A 20,183-nucleotide genomic window follows, 5' to 3' on the forward strand; every position below is an offset into this window, starting at 1 on the left:
AAATATTTATTATGCATGAAACTAGCCTTGTCCAGTTCAATAACTCGCGTTGCCTATTGTACAATTCTAAGAAAGTAATTTTCTCTAAAGTTACAGTAAACGTTGCCACAATTCGAAGCATGATAATTCTGTAATCACCATTTTGCAATTTGTGGCTTCGTTTTTGAGATACAAACGATTAGAATGTCAGGGGTCCACCTCTGGCGCGTGCTATTTTCCTAAAGCCGCGTATTCACCTGCGCATTCGCTCCGCATGTGCAATGTTCGGAGCTCAGCGCGCGTTCGGCGTGCATTCGGCGCGCGTTCGGTGTGCATTCGGCGTGCATTGGCTCGCGTTCGGCGCGCATTCGGCGCGCGCTCGGGGTTGAGTGGAATTTGCGACGTCCATTTCACGGTATTGTTCGGACCCGAGTGCACGCTTTAAGGGGTAAAACCACTCTAGGATTTTAAAAAAATCGTTTTTTGTTCCAGGACTTATACATGCCGAGAAATCCGTCCTCCCGCGGCGGTGTTTTAAAGAAAAAACTGTTTTCGACAACGGGCTCTATCGCCACCATTTTGTGTAAAAATGGCAATAAAAAAAATTGTTTTTCGTACTTCAATATGTATTAAATAAACCCTCTGAAAGGGAATTCTATTCCGTTTGTCATACTCCCAAAATAAATTGTCAAATTCAGGTCTTCTTTTCTGCCTCTAGAGTGGTTTCACCCCTTAATGCACATTCGGGGCGAATGCACAAGTAAATACGCGCGGTCAGGCGCACATATATTCGTTCAATTTTACCTGCAATACAGAAATCATTCTGAACGTCAGAAAATCGAATATTCCATTATCCGAACGTTCGCGCATTTGTTCGGATAATAGGGAGTATTTACCAACAGCAGGTATAAGTACCGCCTTCCTCGACTGGTGAAAGCTTTAGCTTCATAAACGCTATTTATACAGTATCTATGTAACTTTTATTCCTTAAGAATAAAAACAGTATAAAACAGGATTATTTCCCCGAAAAGAGGAAACGGGTGTGTTTCACCTGAAAAGTTTCCTAGCCCCACTTTTCACCCCAGCATCATTTATACAAAGCAACACATTCTTATAAGCACTTCTATATTCCGAGCTCATGACCACGTAAACGACAGGATTTATGCAAGTAGTTAAATATATCAGGATGTATCCAGCGATGTTGAGACCCCTCCAGTCGATCGCGTTCTTGAAGGTCTTCGTAACGGTGATCGGTAGATAGCAAACAAGGAAAGACGAGAATATCACTAGGATCATCTTCAGAAGCTTCTTATCTTTATTACTCATTCGGGGGGCAGTCTCCACGTTTCTTAATCTTCCGACGCTTTGAAATATCGACCCCCTTCTAGCTACAGTGTCCTTCGTTTCCGGCGAGTTCGATCGCGAGCTTGCCAACCGATCGCTGTCCGTGGAAGCCTTCGAGTTCAACCTCTGGACCCACAGAGCCGACTCGATAATGAACGAGGCTCGGCTCGCCATTCTTCCCAGCTTATTTCGGGCGTTCGTGGAAGCTTTCGCGGGTGATTCTTTGATCTTGCCCAGATCGTTGCTGGAGAAAACATCTTCCGTTACATCTAAGTCGTCAACGTACGGTATATCGTCTATTTTGATTTCTAAGCCAGGTTTCAGTTTGTCGCAGACCTGTACGTTCCCTAAGGTCGACATTTCTAGATAACGATTGCTAGATGGACTTTTCACACTTTTAATCCTGCATTTTTCCGATTGCTCTTCCATAACTTCCTTTGCATCTTCTTCTTCTTCTTCTTCGGACGAGGGTTGCAAGTTTGATAACGATTCCTCGATGGCTGACCTAGAGGGGGTTCGGGACTTGTCGAGCTGATTCTGTGGGGTGGTGGCACGTTTCGTGGAGAAGTTTGCGCAGAGGACACTTGCTGCGCAACTTGATCCTAGTGCTGATAGTTCTTCTTCGTGGTTTCTTGGGGATAAGGAACGTCGCTGAAACAGATGAAAAGGAAAGATACAGCGTGGTCTAAAAGGGAGGGGAATAGGGTAAAGTAGCCGAATATGAAGACTTATCCTAATATGAGACCCCAGCTTATCTCCGTCGTCGACAACATATGGTCGAAGAGGTTAACACGATTCCAAAATAATTAATAAATAATAAGAAGGAGCGACACAAAAAAAATTGCAACTTTAAAGACGCCTCGTTATATCCCAAAAGAGTTTAATGCAATATTAACAACAGTTTTGTGAAAAACAAAATCATAATTTGCGGGGGTTGTTACACGAGAGTCCCCCTTTAAGCTTGTACTACTTATAATTCGATGATTTTTAAATGGCCAGGAAGATTACTCAAAATCCTCGTTGCATCTTCACTTTCCAATGATAAAAACGAAACGTAACGTTCCAAAATCTGAACTCACCTAACTCTCACTTGCAAGATATTAGAATCAGCATTTTATTTCATTTACCAAATGATCCTCACCTCGTGATCAACTTCGAGCGTGTCCGTTTTAACAGCTATGCCCTGCTTTCTACTTTTGGTGGCTGCTTTTCGAACGATGTAGAAAATCCTCGCGTAACAAACGACGATCGCGATGCAAGGGATTAGAAAAGCGACGACGAAGAGGAATTCCTTGGGGCTTCGACCATGCACGTCGGGGAGGATCGAACAGGAGCCAATGGCGGTGTCCAGTCCAAAGCGGCCCCAGCATTCGAACCATGTGACGATCAGGGCACCGAACGCGATGATCCACGTACTCAGAACCATTGGTATTAAGTACTTGGGCTTATACAATCTGAAAAGAGAACGTGTTTGTTTTTGTTACGAGTATACAGTAATGGTCTAAAAAAGTATATACTGTTATGAAATCATGAAACAGTACTATATCTTATATCTGTTACCGTCCACACTTCACTGCACGCCAGAGTTAGGCATCAACTAAATAAAAAATTATTTAAATAATGGATCGAATAAAAGTTACTTGACTTTAGATAATTCGACGAATCAAGTTAATTTTGCGATTTCAGTGTCGAATAAATTGCGTAACTTTAACTTTAACTTTAACTTTAACTTTAACTTTAACTTTAACTTTAACTTTAACTTTAACTTTAACTTTAACTTTAACTTTAACTTTAACTTTAACTTTAACTTTAACTTTAACTTTAACTTTAACTTTAACTTTAACTTTAACTTTAACTTTAACTTTAGCCTTCTTTCATTCATGCATGCACATTTGGAAATGCCACTATTGCTAGGTTCACTCTCACGACTGTACGAAAACGTTTCAAATAGAACGTGTAATTCACTTACCTGGGATAAAATCTGGGATGACCTATTATAATATAACGATTGATCGTGATTGCCAGTATCGTGAAGAGGCTCACTGCCACCAAACCGTACCGCAGCAAAGGAAATAGCCTGCATAGGAGTGCTCCATGACGCCAGGAACTGTGCCAGAAGGTGGACGTGGCGAGAGGAAGATTGAAGCAGCAGAACATCAAGTCGGAGACCGAAAGGTTCATTATGAAGATTGCCGTGGCGTTTCTCAGCTGCAAAACAATGACAAATAAGTGGAAGTTATACGTAGGAATGGTTAATGTAAATTTGTTTCTGAACTTACATTAACACTTAAATTTGTTTCTTTTTTATGTACAATGCACTTCTTTGCAATGCAATCTTTTATATTTTTTTGTTTTTTATATTTTTTTAATTTTTTGTCTCGTAAATTTTTTATTTTCTAAATTTTGTATTTCTTAAGTTTTTATTTTTTAAATTTCTTATTTCTTAAATTCTTTATTTTTAATTTTTTTATTTTTAAAATTTTTTATTTCTTAAATTTTTTATTTTTAAAATTTTTTATTTTTAAATTCTTAATCTTTTTATTTTTTTACTTTTTAATTTGGTTTAGGTATCCATTATAACATTGCACCGTTTTTTATTGTACTACAAGTAGATGCCAATGTTACCCCGTACTGCCAATGTTCTCCCAGTTTACGGTATAATTTATTCCAGGAAGAGAGAGACCAAAATCGAAATGATTTGATTTATTTGAAACATGTTATTAGTACTTACAAGCTATGAACCTTTTTTTTTACATTTTAGCAATCTTTTACAGTTACCTAATCACACGATGTAATTAACGAGCAGAAAAGCTAGTGAAGCTTAAAGAAACTGGAAGTTGAACATTTGAAATTTCATTAATTTCGCGAGCTTTACAAAATGTATCAAATTTCTTGCGTCGACCTTCCTGCTTAAATAACTCTCCTCATTTACGGATTATATGCATGATTTCGACTGGCAGCATAAACCAAACAACAAGGGAGTCTTGGCAAGCAGTACAATTCGATCGGAATTTTGCATTAGTAGACGAAATTCGACTTTGTGCAATAAAACAGCGAAGCGTTATTTCGATTCCCAATTTAATTCCAACACGTCGGTTGCATCAATCGCCGGGTGCGTATATGTATACCTGCACGCAGAAAAATGATGGAAACACGGGGTGTCGCGTGCGCGTGCTCACGTTCCGCGAATGCTAACCATTCAAACTTAAATAACTTTCCGACGATCTACGTGTATCGGAAATCTTGTTTCATAACAACCCGTGCCGACGACCTTAAGATCATTGGCTCGTTTCGTTGCTCGCTTGCGATCAAATAAAAGGAAATAAACTAAAATAATAATGTACAACTTTATTCTACCATGTAGAATGTAGAATGTACAATACAAAGCAGAAAGTCACAGTAGAAATAAATTAAAAAGTATGTAAAGACGAAATATTTTCCGAAATTCAAAAGCCGTGTTATACATCTAACAATCAGTCTGAATTACTGTCACTAAAGAAAAAAGTAAATGAAACGAAACAACTAAAAAAGCATTCGTGCAACAAATGAGCCTCGCAGAATCAGAAGTTAAACTGACCAACTTCACTTTCGGTGAATTTCTGAATTCTATCCTGGTTCTCAGGGGTATATTCACGCAGTGCTAAACTCACCAATCCTTTTCTATTTTTAACCGACTTCAAAATAATAAAAATGCACTAAAAGTACAAAATAATTTTTTCCCTTATTTAATCTAGGACTCTCATATTTTTGAAATCGGCGCCTCATCATTTGCGCTGTGTAAATCAGGCGTCGACTTAAAAAATATGAGACTCGTAGATTAAATAAAGGGAAAAAATATTTTTTACTTTTTAGTGTATTTTTAATATTTTGAAGTCGGTATTAATTTTTTAAAAAAAATTTTACTTAAATGAGTTGATCAGCTTGGCTTCTGAACGTCTGATCTAAGGAATAAAAGTTTAATTTAGTTGAATTTAGCGAGATGAAAGCTTTTCGCAGTAAAATGAAGAATTTGTAAAAAGAAGGGGAAAAAAGTGAATAAAAAGTAGCAATTACGAGTATTAAAAATATTTTTAATATATACACGAATATTTCTATATTTTTTATCAGACGCTACTGATTGCTTTTGTATTGCGTTCCTTTGTTTCTGTATGTAGAAATTTATACTTTAGAAATATCAAAAGAATTATAGGAATATCAGTACGCAACGTGCTATCTGGGACGTAAGATGTCATGAATTATTAGAACAAATATTTCAGTGTATTGTGGTAACCGTTTTCATTGGTTTACTCGATGCAAGAAATTTTCAAGATTTCCTTAGCACAATCGTCAGAAGAGTTTTACGACCATTTCAAGGCCTACCACCGACTTAAAATAAATCGTGTATGCATCGTGCGTTGTAAAATCGTCTCCTACATAGGCAAAGCCAAAGAACACCGAAGAAAGGAAAACGTTTATAAGTATGCGAGGCGGGAAGTTATCGTGGCGTAGGGTAAGTACTTACGTCTTATCTGACGATCGAAATTACTCTCTAAATACAGTACATTTGAACAGATAAATATCACAGTATTTGTAAATCGTAGGCGAATCTCGTAAACCAGTGGATTGAGTTATTGGCTAGTAATTCGAGTGGATTGAGTTCTGTTACAAAATGTGAAATCTAACGAAATCTCGCGTACGTTTCATAAAGTACGCACTTTAAGCTACTAGTGTTTCCAATGTTCCCATGATGTCCACGATCTTAACAATTTATTTTTCAAATTTGGATTTCAAAGTCGCTCGTAAATTTTGATACCTTCGCAGATATCGTTCTTTTTAAACAATTTTATTTAATCCTTAAGTTTTCGTATGAATACACTAAGTTTTCACAGTTCAGAAGATTTAAAAATTTTTTAAATTTTGCAAATGTTTTTGAACGTTGAAAAAGTATTTTCTTTTAATCTTCTGGTTTCTATAAAAAAAAATACATTAAGGGGGAATCCTATTCTAAAAACATAGCAAAATTTAGGAATTTTTTTTTAAGAAACTAGCGTTTTGATTCGTCTGAAATTTGGGCCATGTTTCTATGCATCCTTGAAGGAGTTGCGGTTTTTTTTATATTCATTTTTAATAATAAATATAGTAGTTATGCATCACGCCGCGCAAAACTCGCCGTCCGCTGGTGTGCATGATATTTACCTTCCAGGTAATCTGAAACAGAAAAATGAAACGGCGTTTTACTTTATACAGATGTAGCTTCAATTTGATGAACCAGAATATCGCTAAGTTCTATACTTCTTTTGTTACATAAGAAAATTGGCGCGAAATTAGTTTGCAAAAGTTAAAGGTAAAAATTAAACCCAGACCTTTCCGTTTGAAAACTCTCCACACTGCTGAGTATTTTTTTTTGTTTTTTGCTGGTTCATCAGTTTCAAGCTACATATGTATAAAATAAAAAGGCCGTTTCATTGTTCTGTTTCAGATTACCCGGTAGATAAATATCTTGCAAGCAGAGCATGCATAACTACTATACTTATGGTTAAAAATTAATAAAAAAAAATCTGCATATTTTTCAAAGATGCATCAAAACATCGTCCAAATTTCAGATGAATCGAATCGCTGGTTTCTTAAAAAAAAAATCCAAAGTTTTCTATGTTTTTAGCCCGAAGAATAGGATTCCCCGTCAAGGAAATCGGTATACATTAAGGAAGTTGGTAAAAACTTGGAGAATTTAAACAATTCCCTGTTTTTAGTTTTCTAGGTATCGAATTTTCAGAAAATATACTAAGAAAAATAATCTTTTCTCAAGCTCATAATTTGTCGGGAAATTTACACGTGCGTCACCTTTTAGTGAAATTGTAAATTTTCAAAATTTCGGAGCTTTATATGTACATTCTTTAAATCATTTGTATATTACCAGAGTGTTGCAGTTGTAAGTCATTCAGTTCGAGCTCAGTTGCGTGTTTTCAGTGAAATTTCATACGCTTCGTCATTGTCTTCTAAAACAGGATTCGAGGTGAACCACTCGTTAATCTAGTCCATCCAGGATTTAATAGTGACAGGCAGGGCACAGTGGAAACTCGAGAAACCGCGACGAGTAATATTGTTCCAAGTAAGAGATTCGTCACTTGGGATTCCTACCTTTATCATATCTACCGCTGTCTTCCCGGTTAATGCGTACAAGTGAAAACCCATCGGAGTTCCATACTATCCAACAAACTCCCCGTAACAAGCTCCAATAACTACCACTTCTCAAAAAAGAAAAACAAGTGACCCAAAATCTATCTTTTAAACCCAAATTAAACCCAAAATCTTATATAGAAGATTAATAATGAAGCTACTGTAAAAGTGTGTTAATCGAACGCTGACCTTTCTGGTACGAAAAAGAGCGATAATGGTGAATAGGTTGCCTGGGATGCCGACGAACATGAAGAGTACACAGCAGCTGGCGGCGAAGTGCAAAAGCCATGGCGGATAGCCGACAAAGAGGACCGCCGATCCTGGATCCTGAAGGACCTCCTCGAGTGCCTCTGCTCTGGCATTGTAGCCGCTCTGGTTGCTCGCCATCCAATACTCCATCTGCGGACAGCATTGCAGACAGGTATCGTTTTCCACAGGGCCGTAAAACGCGGAGGCTCGTTTACAACAGGGATTAAAGGGAACTTTCGAATATTTCTATTGAAAATTTCAAAAACCTTGTCACTGGTGCCACCACCAAATGGGAAAGAATTTTGTGAATTATGATAGTAAATGTAACTTCGAATAGACAATGCTTCGATAGTCCTGATAAGGTAATGGAGTTAATGTAGGCTTCTGAGCATTGTTAATTGGAAAATATTAATGGTGTAGGTTTGATTGTTATTTATGGTAGATCATAGGTGGGAGCGATTAATTTGCGGGGCAATCTTCTGTCGCACCATGTGAAGCAGAGGTTGGCTTAATTTTCACAACTGTTATACGCGCCGTTTTGAATATCCTGCGCGGAACGTACTGCTGTGTACGTGTGCATGAAACTGATAAGAGCCAATGCTTGATAGCAATGAGGAAAGAGGTAGAGAGCCGCGCCCAAGATCGTGGATAGATCAAATGTTTTCGATGCACGGTGAGTCGTGCGACATTTACAATTAGATAAAATGATTTAGAATTTCGACCGTAAAGGATTTTTAAAACTTAAAAGTAAATGTTGTCGGCGCACCGGTTCGGTCTATTTTTTGTTTTAATGTTATCGAACCGGTGCGCCGATAACATTTACTTTTAAGTTTTAAAAATTCTTTACGATCGAAATTCTAAATCATTTTTTAAAAAAAATAGACCGAACCGGTGCGCCGATAACATTTACTTTTAAATTACAATTAGACTTCTGCGAGCTGTTATGTATTTGAATGTGCTATTCTTCAAGCCCAGCTTTTCCTTTATGGAATATCTGTTTTCTTTCAAAACGACCCTCCTTTTTGTACGACTTTTTGTAATAATGATTTTGGTCGCAATCGTCTTGTATGAATTACAATTTCCATGTAATCGAGTTTGGTCTGCATTTAATGCTTCGTATTCAGAATTGTATACCAATCCACGATTTCCACAAAGTGATACATTCCACTGTCTATAAAATTCACTACACTTTTTACGCAGATGATATTTTCCAAATTTTGAAGAGGCGGGGAATAACATTTACAATTTAAGGCACATCGTTAAAATAGTGAGCAATTCGTTTAAAGAATTTCGAGCTAAAAACTAAAATCGGAAGTATACACATAAGTTTCTGATCACAAATTTTTCTGAAATTCTCTAAAAAGGAAAAGGTCAATCTTTCGTCCTTTTCAAATTTACACAGCTAATTGTAGAAATAATTGAACATTAATAAAAGCACGTGCATATTCTTGGAACTACTATATGGATTACTAAACATACTCAGTTCCGGTTTCGTCTTCACGTATGAGTGCATATTAGGGTGGCCCTTATTTACGCGTCTTGAAAAAGTCTGAAAAAGTTTATTGTAATCGAGCAACAGGAAAGGGTCGCCGACCAGGCCTTAAAATTTAAAATTGATCAATAGTTCGGATTTAAAGAATTTCTCAAAAATGGTAAGCCTCATCGAAATTTTGTTCAGATAATATTAATAGAGCATTAAATTTTCTACAATTACTGTATATATAATTTTTATCGTACTTCCAACCATTTTCTAAATAATAGCGTTTGAATACAGAGAAGCCTGCGCTTCGCGCGTCCCACCTGTCCGGCGTGACGTATTGTCTATACGCGCGTTTTGCTGAACTCTCTATATTCAAACGCGATTATCTTAAAAATGGTTGGAAGCACGAAAAACTTATGTATACAGTAATTGTAGAAAATTGCATGCTCTTTTAATACTATTTGAACAAAATTTCGATAGGGCTCACCATTTTTGAGAAATTCTTCAAATTCAAACCATTAATGAATTCTAAACTTTAATGCCTGGTCGACAGCCTCTCCTGTTGTGCGATTGCAATAATCTTTTTCAAGGACTATTTTCTTATGAAATGGAACCACAACAGGGGGTGAACGCAAAAGAAATCGCAGGTTAAAAATAATGGTCACCCTATCGAGGTCCTAGGAAAGGCACAACTTTAAACTCGATTTTCCCGAAAACCTTTAAATACAGCGCCCTTTACGTTTGACGCATTACTACACACATTATGCACTATGTATTTGCAAAATTTTAGCCAAATCGGTGATTCAGACCTCGTTCACTTCTCTTGGTAGAGCAATGTCCCTGTAGGTAGCATTGTCGAAAACAAACAATTTCAAATGAAACGGTTACTGTACCCTATTGTAAATATATAAATAAACACGGCTTCGATCTCTCCCCATCTTCCCTCTTTTCATCTTCATCTTCTTCCCCCCGCTTTATTCGTCCCATCAAATGTTTCTCGCGCATCGGGAAAATGCACGACCAGGCTTCTTTTCCTTTTTTTCTACTCGCCTGCCGTCGAAGGGGAAGAGAGAAATCTATTTTCGCCACTCGAGACGGTAAACTCTTTCAACCGGGAGTAAACTTTACCCGAGCATTTCTATCTTCTGCCGGAATTGCGTTCCCAAAGAAACGCCAAGTCCGCGCGAGCCCCCGAGATTTCGAACGGACATGGAGGAGGCAACTGGTCGCTTCTTGATCGTTCAACTTCGATTTCTTCCGTCGAGGTTTACAGTGAGGCTTTTCAGTTTTAACAATGTTCGTTTTCGCGAATCGTTCATTTGAAGCTTGATATAGTATCTGATTGCGAGATGACAGCTTTGCAATAGGAGCAACAAAGTGTTAATATTCTTAGACAGAGAATTATTTGATGGGATTCGAAATTCCATGCCGAAACTTAATGGAGCGTAGAAAAGATGTTTACGCTTTATGTTTTTCAGTTATGATGACTTAAGGGCGAGCACCGCTGTGACGGCCGGAAAAGTATGCCATATCTAAGAATTTTTTTCACGAATAATTTACAGTTTTCATAGAAAATTTGTATTACCCGCCTTTAGTGCGCTGTGTTAAGGACTACATAAAAAAAAATAAATAGAGAAACATCCATAAATTTTAATATATATTAATTAATCTTCTAGACACCCCCACGCGAGCTGGTCGAATGTGTAACTATGGAACAGCAGGTCCGAAATCAAATTTCATTTTTTTTTATATACTATATGAGTGTAGTTTCCGTTGTACGTACCAATTTTTGAAACAAATTATTTTTGTAAAAATGCTGCGCTTTAGAGGAAAAGTTTAAAAAATCCGCAAATAAGGTGGACAGTTTTTCGAGCATATCATCAATTTATGCAGGTGGCTCTAATATAGTTTAATTGTCCACTGTATGTCAATTTCCCGGAATACCCTGTGTCTCAATTACTATAAAAAGAAAAAATCGACAGAGAAATAACCGTAGAATCTGACAACTCTGAGCAGGATTCATATCCATGTACAATTATGTATCATTTCCTTAATTACAGTAGAACCTCGAATACACTGTCCAACAAAATTGAACTTTTTTCTGTTCTGTAACATTCAATTGCCGTCTCTTATAGGTTGTCGGGCGCTGAAAACGAATCCGCAAACCGTTTATCGCCATCAGCCTCAGTTTTCGAGAAATTCGATTTTCAAAAAATAAACTGCAAATTTTCAAATTTGACCATTCTTTCTGTCGGAACGGTAATAACAAACGGTTGGCGGATTCGTGTTCAGAGCGAAAAACTCTACAAGAATCACCCAGTGGATATTGCGGAACAAAAATCGTGTGAGACAGTGATATCGGAGCTAGTTCAGCGACACGGCGGCGGCGGCGCGCCTTCATATAATCCAACTTTTCGGATAATCCAATGATAACGTTTCAGTGCAACAACGACAGCGTATAAAAAAATATTCACGTATACATTATTAACAAAAATTCAATCACTAGATTTCCATTCTGCTTCGCCAACATTTTTGAGCCACCAGGTCTCGCATTTTCAAATTGGCAGTAGACAGTGCAATGAAACGTTCAATTACACTGTTTTCGAATAATGAAAGGTTCCACTGTAACATTTTATATAAATGCCTAAATAACTAAAAGACTAACTTCCAAAATATCCTACATACCTAATGTGTTACAATAATATGTCACGTAGATATGTTCAGTTTCGTTCTTCGAATAAGGTGCGTTTCAGTCAAAGCAAGTGAACGAAAGTACATGTTATCGCTAGTTCCAAGCTGTGTGCGGTGTTATCGTCAGCACAATCCACTCATTCACTTGAATCTTTACCTAGAATTGAATGGAGGCGCACTTACGTACCTTCGTGAGAAGCGAACACCTTTGCCTCCGAGTTCATTGGTGCAGATCATTTATGAACAGTCTTCCCTTGCAATCTCCTCTGTTGGACGCATCGTTTCTACAGTGAATCGTGGCTTTAGCACATTCACTGCCAAAATCGACCCTGATCGATATAATAATTTGCTGATCTACGTTTCCCTTCGCCCTTCTATATCGAGCACAACCACATGCGGCTTAACGTTTTACAGCAGATATATACATTAAGTATAAATAAAAAATCTATTAAATTATTTACAAATTGTATGTAGGTATACGTAAATAAAAATAAAAAATCTATTCGGCTGACGGCATTTAAATGGACGCCGATGAACGCGTGAATTTGAATCGCCTGCCTTCGATCCCCATATTAATTCCTTCAATTCTCATCCTAATATCTCGCATGCGTTACACGTTTATCAGCTTCTGTTACAAAAACAGCATTGCCGAGCGTTCACGATTCGCCACAGATTTATATTCAGCTACTGGATCGTACCCTTCACACTTTTCTTCCATATCACGTTCCTCAGTTTCGGCGTAACAAGTTGCGAGAACAGTTTATGGAATTTTTGGAAAGATCAAGGTATGCGATACCGTTCGTTGATAGTGATGGCATATTTAAGGTTTCGGAGGAGATGTTAAAACACTCGTAAGAGGGATGAATTTTAAGGAAAAGTCGACGAAATACAGAACGTTGATTGCATTAGGGATTCCGGCGCGTAATTCGCGGTGCGACTGAACGGTCCGCTAACCGGACCACCGAATTCGCGCGTACAGATGTGATTTCTGGATACTAATAGAGCGCAGGCGTGGCGTGGGGTTAGTATCCTTCGAGAACAAGAGAACCACGCGGAATCTGTTTTATCGGTTCTCGCCGAATTTTTTGATTCTGTACAGTAGAATAGTTCACTTAATAATTATTATCACGTAGCAGCACATTGATCGTCTAACTCTCTTTATTTTGTTCCCAAGGTACCTATTGATATTCAGTTCTTCCTGTTCCCTGTTCGTTAGGGATAGAATCTACCTGACTTGCGTTAATTTTATTAAATAAAAATATATAACGCTATTAGTATCTCATTGGTATTATTAGTATCGGTCTTACAAGGGGAGTATCTTCGGTGCCCGCCTCCGACCATTCTGATTTTTGGATATGTTATAGAGGACCGAAAAATAAGAAATACGTATTTTTTTTATTTTTCCTCGTTTTCATATTTGGGGGGTGAAAGCTGCGTTCAAAGTTAGGGTTGAAAAATCATTTTTGTGGATTTTTGAAAATCTGGTGAGTCAGTCATATTTCGCATTCAAAGACACAAAATTCGTGCATTGACACTATTCCCCTATCTCTAATAGTTCTCGAGATATTCCACAAAAATGATTTTTCAAACCTAACTTTGAACGCAGTTTTCACCCCCCAAATATGAAAACGGAGAAAAATAAAAAAAAACACGTATTTGTTATTTTTGGCTGATGGCGACAAACGGTTTGCCCCTATGCCTTATTTTACATTTTCTGTACGAAAGATGTGTTTCAGCCTTGTTCGAAGCTAGTGCTGCAAGATTGAACGGTGCCTGTTAGCGAGATTTTCTCGTAAATTACAGCGGTCTCTTCCAATCTCGAGGTAGCATTAACAAATCCGAGGGCGGTAAGACATCAACGACGAAATCAGAGAACTCGTTGGATAAATGACGTTTAACGTTTATCGCGGTGCGGGGGCGTTGAATGCTTAATAGAATACGTTACAAGCCTCTGTAGCCGCAATTATGCGAGCACGACATGCAGTCGAACCTCTAGGTGTTATTCGACATCTAATTATTGGAATTCCAATTAGCCGAAGAATTATAATCGTTCGAATTTCTATTACCCGAACTCCAAGTATCAAAGCTCTAGGTGTCAGTACTCCGAATGTCCGCACCTACTTGAGATTTTTTAAATCCAATTCTCAGACCTCGAAACACTCAAATTCTATTTATCAGAACCCCAAATATTCCGATTCCTATTGTCAGAACTCCGAGTATTAGAATTCCAACTATGAGAGCTCCAAAAATATTTGAACTCTACATATTCTAACTTCAAATATTCAAAATCTAAATATACGAAACCCAAACCATCCCTAGTACAGTGCAAAAGGTATATCGCCTGTATACGAAGTCTTAATTTAAAACGAAGTCGTCAAGTGTCACTGCTGATATTGGAAAAATATGAATTCAGAGAAATATCGTAGGGAAAGGAGTTCCCCTGCATTATAACACACACACGCAGTGCACTTTCACAATAATTGTACTCACCTGAGAATTGTACTCAATTAGTTTTTACCATGTATTACATTTAGTACTTACTGATCCTGTTTTAAAATCGAAATACGAGCGAAATGAAATAACATTTCATTTGAAATTCGAATAATGTCTATTGAACATGATTTGTTGTAAAATAAAATTATCAGAAGTTTAGGTAAATATTTACATTCCTATTATTGGACACTCATATAAATAACATCGAATAATAGTGTATTCACGATCACTGAGGTCTAGCGAGGTGTTTTTCGCGAATCGGCACTATTTTCAGAATTCTGAGATAGATCGGATATACCGAATTCCCGGTATTTTCCATTAAGCACTCTGCGAGTAATAGAAACGACGTGAGATCAGATACGTGTAACAATAAATCACACAGTTCGTTGGATACTTTCTCATTATTCAGAATTTCTAAATAATGCTGATACTTGATACGGCTATAAATGCAGTTTAATTATTACAATTCATTTATAGATAATTTAATTCATTTAACGGTGTAAAAGTAGTAAATGGTACGTAATCATTCTGAATCGAACGGACTTAAATATATCAACACAGGCCTCCAGTTCTCTTTAGCCTCTAGATTCCCATAGTACGTACATACAGGGGGTCCCAGAATGGTGGGTCAATCCGGAACATGTAGTATCCTGATGCAAAGAGACATCGAAAAGTCCTTTACCGTTTTGGGATCCGAGGCTTCCTTCTCGAGATATTAGCAGTCGAACTTCTGGGCCGCGCAATTTAAAGCCGACACAGCTGAGCGCGGAGCAGTGACTGCTCTCACGCATACGCAGGAGTCACGCGTAGATACAGACCCACGCACACAGTAGAGCCGACCGCGCTGGTTCAAACCGTGAAAATGGTTTAGCGCGGTCGGCCCTTCTGCGTATACGTGAGAGCAGTCACTGCTCCGCGCTCAGCTGTTTCGGCTTTAAATCGCGCGGCCCGGAAGTTCGACTGCTAATATCTCGAGAACGAAGCCTCGGATCCCAAAACGGTAAAGGACTTTTCGATGTCTTTTTGCATCAGGATATTGCATGTTCCGGACTGTCCCGCAATTTTGAGACACACTCGAAAGAATAGCGGTTCTACGTGAAAAAATCAGTTAAAAACGCGGAATAAAATTTGTTCATAGGTCACTGCATTTTCGATGAATTTGATTTTGAAAACTCATCTGGTGCGCGCACAGCTGATTAATAATTAGCAGGATTTGTTAGTATGTAAATGTGGTACCAATGCGACTGAAATCAATGGTTGTGCAAAAATAAATTAAAACTGTAGAACGAATTTTATTCGAATGAGGCTCCCCTTTTGTGAAAATCCCGACAACACAAACATTCGAATACTAATTATTCGATTCCTCAAAATTCGAATTCCAAATATTCAAGTCTCAAGTATTCGAATGTCAAATCAGTGAACTCCTTAATATTCAATTCCCAAATGTTAAAATCCTATATATTTGATTCTGAAATGTTAAAACCCGAAATATTTCAGCTTCAAATATTCAAACTCCACCTTTAAATCACAACTCCGACCTACATATCCGCATAACGATCCTTTCATTCGAATTCATACCGCGCTTACTCATGAATTCCGGTACCTATTTTTTATCAGGAGCGCGCGTGCCAGTTTATGTTTCAAAATCAATGTTCCTCCGAAGGGAAGCCCCACTTCCGTTTTGCCATGTAAAATCCTTACCCTTTCTCTCACACCGCCTATCACCAAGCACCATCGCGATTTACTCGCCTAGCGCAGCTTAAACGTTCCGGTTAAAAGAAGCCTGCCCATCTCACGGAAATGCTATCTCAGCCGCTGTTTCCACCAACGTTCCCTTCCTTCGCACGAGATACCAAGCGTCACGAACTTCTGTGTAAACCTCGCCGGTGGCGGTGCCAAGGGGGCTTCCGGTTCGCGCGACATTACAAATCAAGCAATCCTTATCCGTAGGAAAGCTTCTGGACTGCATGTAGGTGTATGGCCGGCGATTACGTGCAGGGAATGATTTATAGAAACGCTCATCGACCTATCCCGCGATGCTTACTCTTAAAGCACCTACGCGTCCATTCGAACCACGCACGTTCCGTCCGCTGAAAAACACGACGGGTCCCTACATCCTTTTTAAAAATAATTACATTTGCTTGCCAGCCGGGAGGGGAGAGGGACTTACGGTGCGCCAACGCGAAAGGGGGAGAAAACCAGCTGGGTACGAGCGTGCACAGCGGAAGAGGTACACACCGCGCCCCTAGCAAATCGGAAGTGACCAACGTTCCTCTTTTTTTCTTTGCTAGCCTCCTTCGCAAGGAGGAAATGCCATTTACCCGGTCACTCAGCTATCGACTGGTAAACACAGGGTGTAAATTGCTCCATGGGACCCAGTCCATAAATGGCATCAGCGCTTAGATCAATAGCATAAAGTCGTACGTGATCTGGAATATCGACAGGTGATTAGGAAATCCTGTTGTCGAGCAAACGCGAAAAAAATCTGGAATCCGATTTCTGGAGGGTGGCGGATTCCTAGACTTTCTAAAATTTAGTTTATTCCCTAAAGTGGGGGTGGTCAAATTTAGTAATTTAATTCATATAGTTTAATTTCCTTGATCTGAAGCCTTGACTAGAACTGAAAATTTTAAAATCTGGAATCCGATTTCTCGAGATTGCGATGGAAGTCCTTTTTTTTTTCATTCCAAGTCGCGTGTACATAAATGTAGGTACACTCTCGGTCATAAATGACTGGACATAAATCATCACGACTGATGAAGATATTTTGGTTGGACATACCACAGGACCCAGCTTCAAGCATTTCTTAAGAAAATAGGTCATTTAACCATTTAATGTGGGTAATTTATTTATCGAAAATGTGTACCAAATATGCTTCGGTTAGTACAATTCTTTAAACACGCTGAGAACATTTTTAAAAAAAGTTCCACGGCCCATGTTTCAAATAGAACCTATTGAAAAGTTCCAGAACTCTTTCGAACCCTAGTAAAGATATCACACTAATATTCATTAAACACATCCACTAATTTTCTACTGATTTATCAGGTTTATTTCATAATGAATACAAGTGTTCGGTGACTTATACTTAAATGTACTCCCGTCATTTCGAACTTCATTTTGTTTCTAATTAAGTGTAAAGAAATTTCGTGTTACAGCGATTCTTTTAAAAATTCTTACCTTTGAACGGATCATAAATAACGCTCAATACCGTAAACTGGGGCAAAATTGGCATCTACTTAACATCTGTTAAAAAGGAAAAGAAATTTTTTTTATACATTTTCACGCTTGCATTACAATCACAAACGATGCAATGTTATAATAGGATACCTAAACTAAATATGAAAAATAAAAAATAAATTATATTGAACATAAAAAAGAACAAATTTAAGTGTTAATGTAAGTTCAGATGTGGTAAAACTTTAACTTTTTAGTGCTATTTATATATGATGTGCCAATGTTACTCGATTACGGGGTTAGGCAGGTACTTAACATGTATTAAAGAAGGATAAGGACACAAATTTTATGCATTTTTACACTTGTAGTGCATTCACAAAAGACGCAATGTTATGATAGGATACTTCAAGCAAATGTAAAAACGTTAATTTTTATATTATATAGCAAAATGTTCCAAGAAACATGCCAATGTTCCCCCAGTTTAAAGTATTTCATTTCTAAATCATCAAGTTTCTCGTTGTGAAAGTAAATCAAATTATATGATTATTAAAAAGAATATCGTGGCCACCAATTAGTTGAAATAATCGAGGTGATGATCGAAAGTTCCTTTGAGCATAAATTTCGTGGAAGTTCCAATCGATGATCGTTTGAAGTATAATCGGTTAATGTGCTATCATCGCTGAAGTGTTGTCAGTCGGTACTTGTCGGGTTGGTGTATATTGCCCTAGATTAAGCCTAGAGCTACAACCCCATCTCTAATAAAAAGCAAACGTTCCACGATTTAGCGTTAAGGGACCGTTTACCCGGCCCCCCTTTTGATAAAAACTTCGACCTAAATCGATTAAACTGTATCTACGTTACATTCGTGCACGGCGAGAAAGAAATGTACAAAATCAGTGTGGTCGGGAAATTTTAGTTTCTGTAGGGAGGGATTCTTGAAGGATGATTAATCGTACCTTGCGATCTCTGAGAGATTAATACTCAGACCATTGGTTACATGGTACCCGGATGCGGGTTTCGTGGAAGCTTGGATATTCGTCATAGCACCCATTGCCCAGATTCATGGGTCAGAGGTGCGTTATCTATCTTGAATGTGAATCGATTCTTTGACAACCTGGGAAGCTAAAAGTTTCTACAGTTCTTAATTGAATAATAGAGAACGAAGTGTCAGGGAGCTGATTACTGGTGATTCATTTAAATAATATAAACAAGTAGCTGCTGAACATATATCGGGCCAGCGAGGACTATCACGGAGTTACCAGAGTAATCACGGAGTAACCGGAGCATGTCGTGAAAATTTAATTTTGTATATTTTCAATTAAATATACTTAGTAAATTTCTGCTAACCCATTACATGTTTGTACGATGTCTGACTTATCATTATATCGTAGACTCACTTTCAGAACATGTGAATATTAGCAGTTAATAGACAAATTCTAAAACTATCTCGGACTTTTCCGAGTTTAATTGTCATTCAACCTACGCACGCATGCAAAGTTTCAAAGCATTTGGATCGGTGGAAGTGGGGGAAGATAGAGTTGCCAGATTTGAAGCGTACACCAAACATACAGAGGATCGAAGCTAAGTAAAATCATTTAATAAAAAATATATACAAAAAAATTATGTTAAACGATTTTATTAAGAATGTAGTAAAAACTAAATTAAAATGCACTAAATACTAAAAGATAATTATTTTCTTGTACTTCAATTTTGATGGTGTTAAAATGGTGTTTGATCACCTTAAATAAAAACAGGATATGAATCACTTTGATAATTCACCTTCTGATTGCACATGGTGCCCCACGATTTTATTTAAAGTGATCAAACACCATTTGAACACCGTCAAAATTGAAGTACAAGGAAATAATTATTTTTTAGTTTTTAGTGCATTTCAATTTAGTTTTTACTACATTTTTAATAAAATCGTTTGACATATAATTTTTTTATATATATTCTTTATTTTCTAGTTTCTAGTGTTTGTGGATTTACATTTCACAGCTCAGACTTCTTTACAATTATCTTTTATCGCTGTATACAGTTTAACAGTTTGCTTAAACGTTGTAGTGCTACAGTCGCTGAAAAATAATTCTTTTCTTGTACCACAATCTCGATGGTGATATATTTCGAACGCCTGCAAAGTTTTAGATTTACTATTCGTACATACGTGACAGATCATTTATTCGATAAATTGTGTATTTTCGGTAATCGCGATGTGACCGGCGTCCCGAACGCAGCGGCTTTTTGTCGTTTTCGTAAAGAACGCGAGTGGCTCGTTTCAAGTCGCTTGAATTTGTGGTTGCAGCTTGTATTTATTGATGACTGGGTAATTTTTTCCCCCGCGCGGGCTAATTTTTTTTTTAAATATTGTATTGTCATTCAAACTACGCACGCCTGCAAAGTTTCAAGAGAATTGGATAGTTGGGCGTGGGTTAAATTTGAGTTAGCAGATTTGAAACAAACAAACAAACAAAAAATCGTTTAAAAATAATCCCAATTTTCGACAAAGAACTGAAAAAAATAAGTAACTTCACGCAAAGCGTTTCAAGTAAGTATGTACCTATCTACAATCATAATCGGCATATAAAAACGCGCGTTTGGGTCCTATGGCATGGTCCTC

The 20,183-nt window shown here is 37.7% G+C and overlaps 1 protein-coding gene across 5 annotated transcripts; it reads right to left on the bottom strand.

The window, feature by feature from the left end:
• Positions 1 to 454: 454 nt before the first annotated feature.
• LOC143365966 (G-protein coupled receptor moody) lies at positions 455 to 20,142 on the bottom strand. Of its 5 annotated transcripts, none has more exons than XM_076806596.1 (5): positions 20,124 to 20,142; positions 7,669 to 7,878; positions 3,293 to 3,531; positions 2,465 to 2,777; positions 455 to 1,974 (listed from the first exon to the last, which is right to left on the bottom strand). In XM_076806596.1, the coding sequence occupies exons 2-5, from the start codon at positions 7,876 to 7,878 to the stop codon at positions 1,027 to 1,029; spliced, it is 1,710 nt and encodes a 569-aa protein (XP_076662711.1). In that variant the 5' UTR covers positions 20,124 to 20,142; the 3' UTR covers positions 455 to 1,026. The 5 variants fall into 5 exon arrangements, with proteins under 5 accessions (XP_076662711.1, XP_076662710.1, XP_076662712.1 ...); XM_076806595.1 differs by lacking the exon at positions 20,124 to 20,142 and adding an exon at positions 12,087 to 12,824; XM_076806597.1 differs by lacking the exon at positions 20,124 to 20,142 and adding an exon at positions 10,337 to 10,530.
• Between the last annotated feature and the right edge of the window lie 41 nt (positions 20,143 to 20,183).

Source organism: Andrena cerasifolii, chromosome 2 (genome assembly GCF_050908995.1).
Source record: "Andrena cerasifolii isolate SP2316 chromosome 2, iyAndCera1_principal, whole genome shotgun sequence".
Taxonomy (NCBI): domain Eukaryota; kingdom Metazoa; phylum Arthropoda; class Insecta; order Hymenoptera; family Andrenidae; genus Andrena; species Andrena cerasifolii.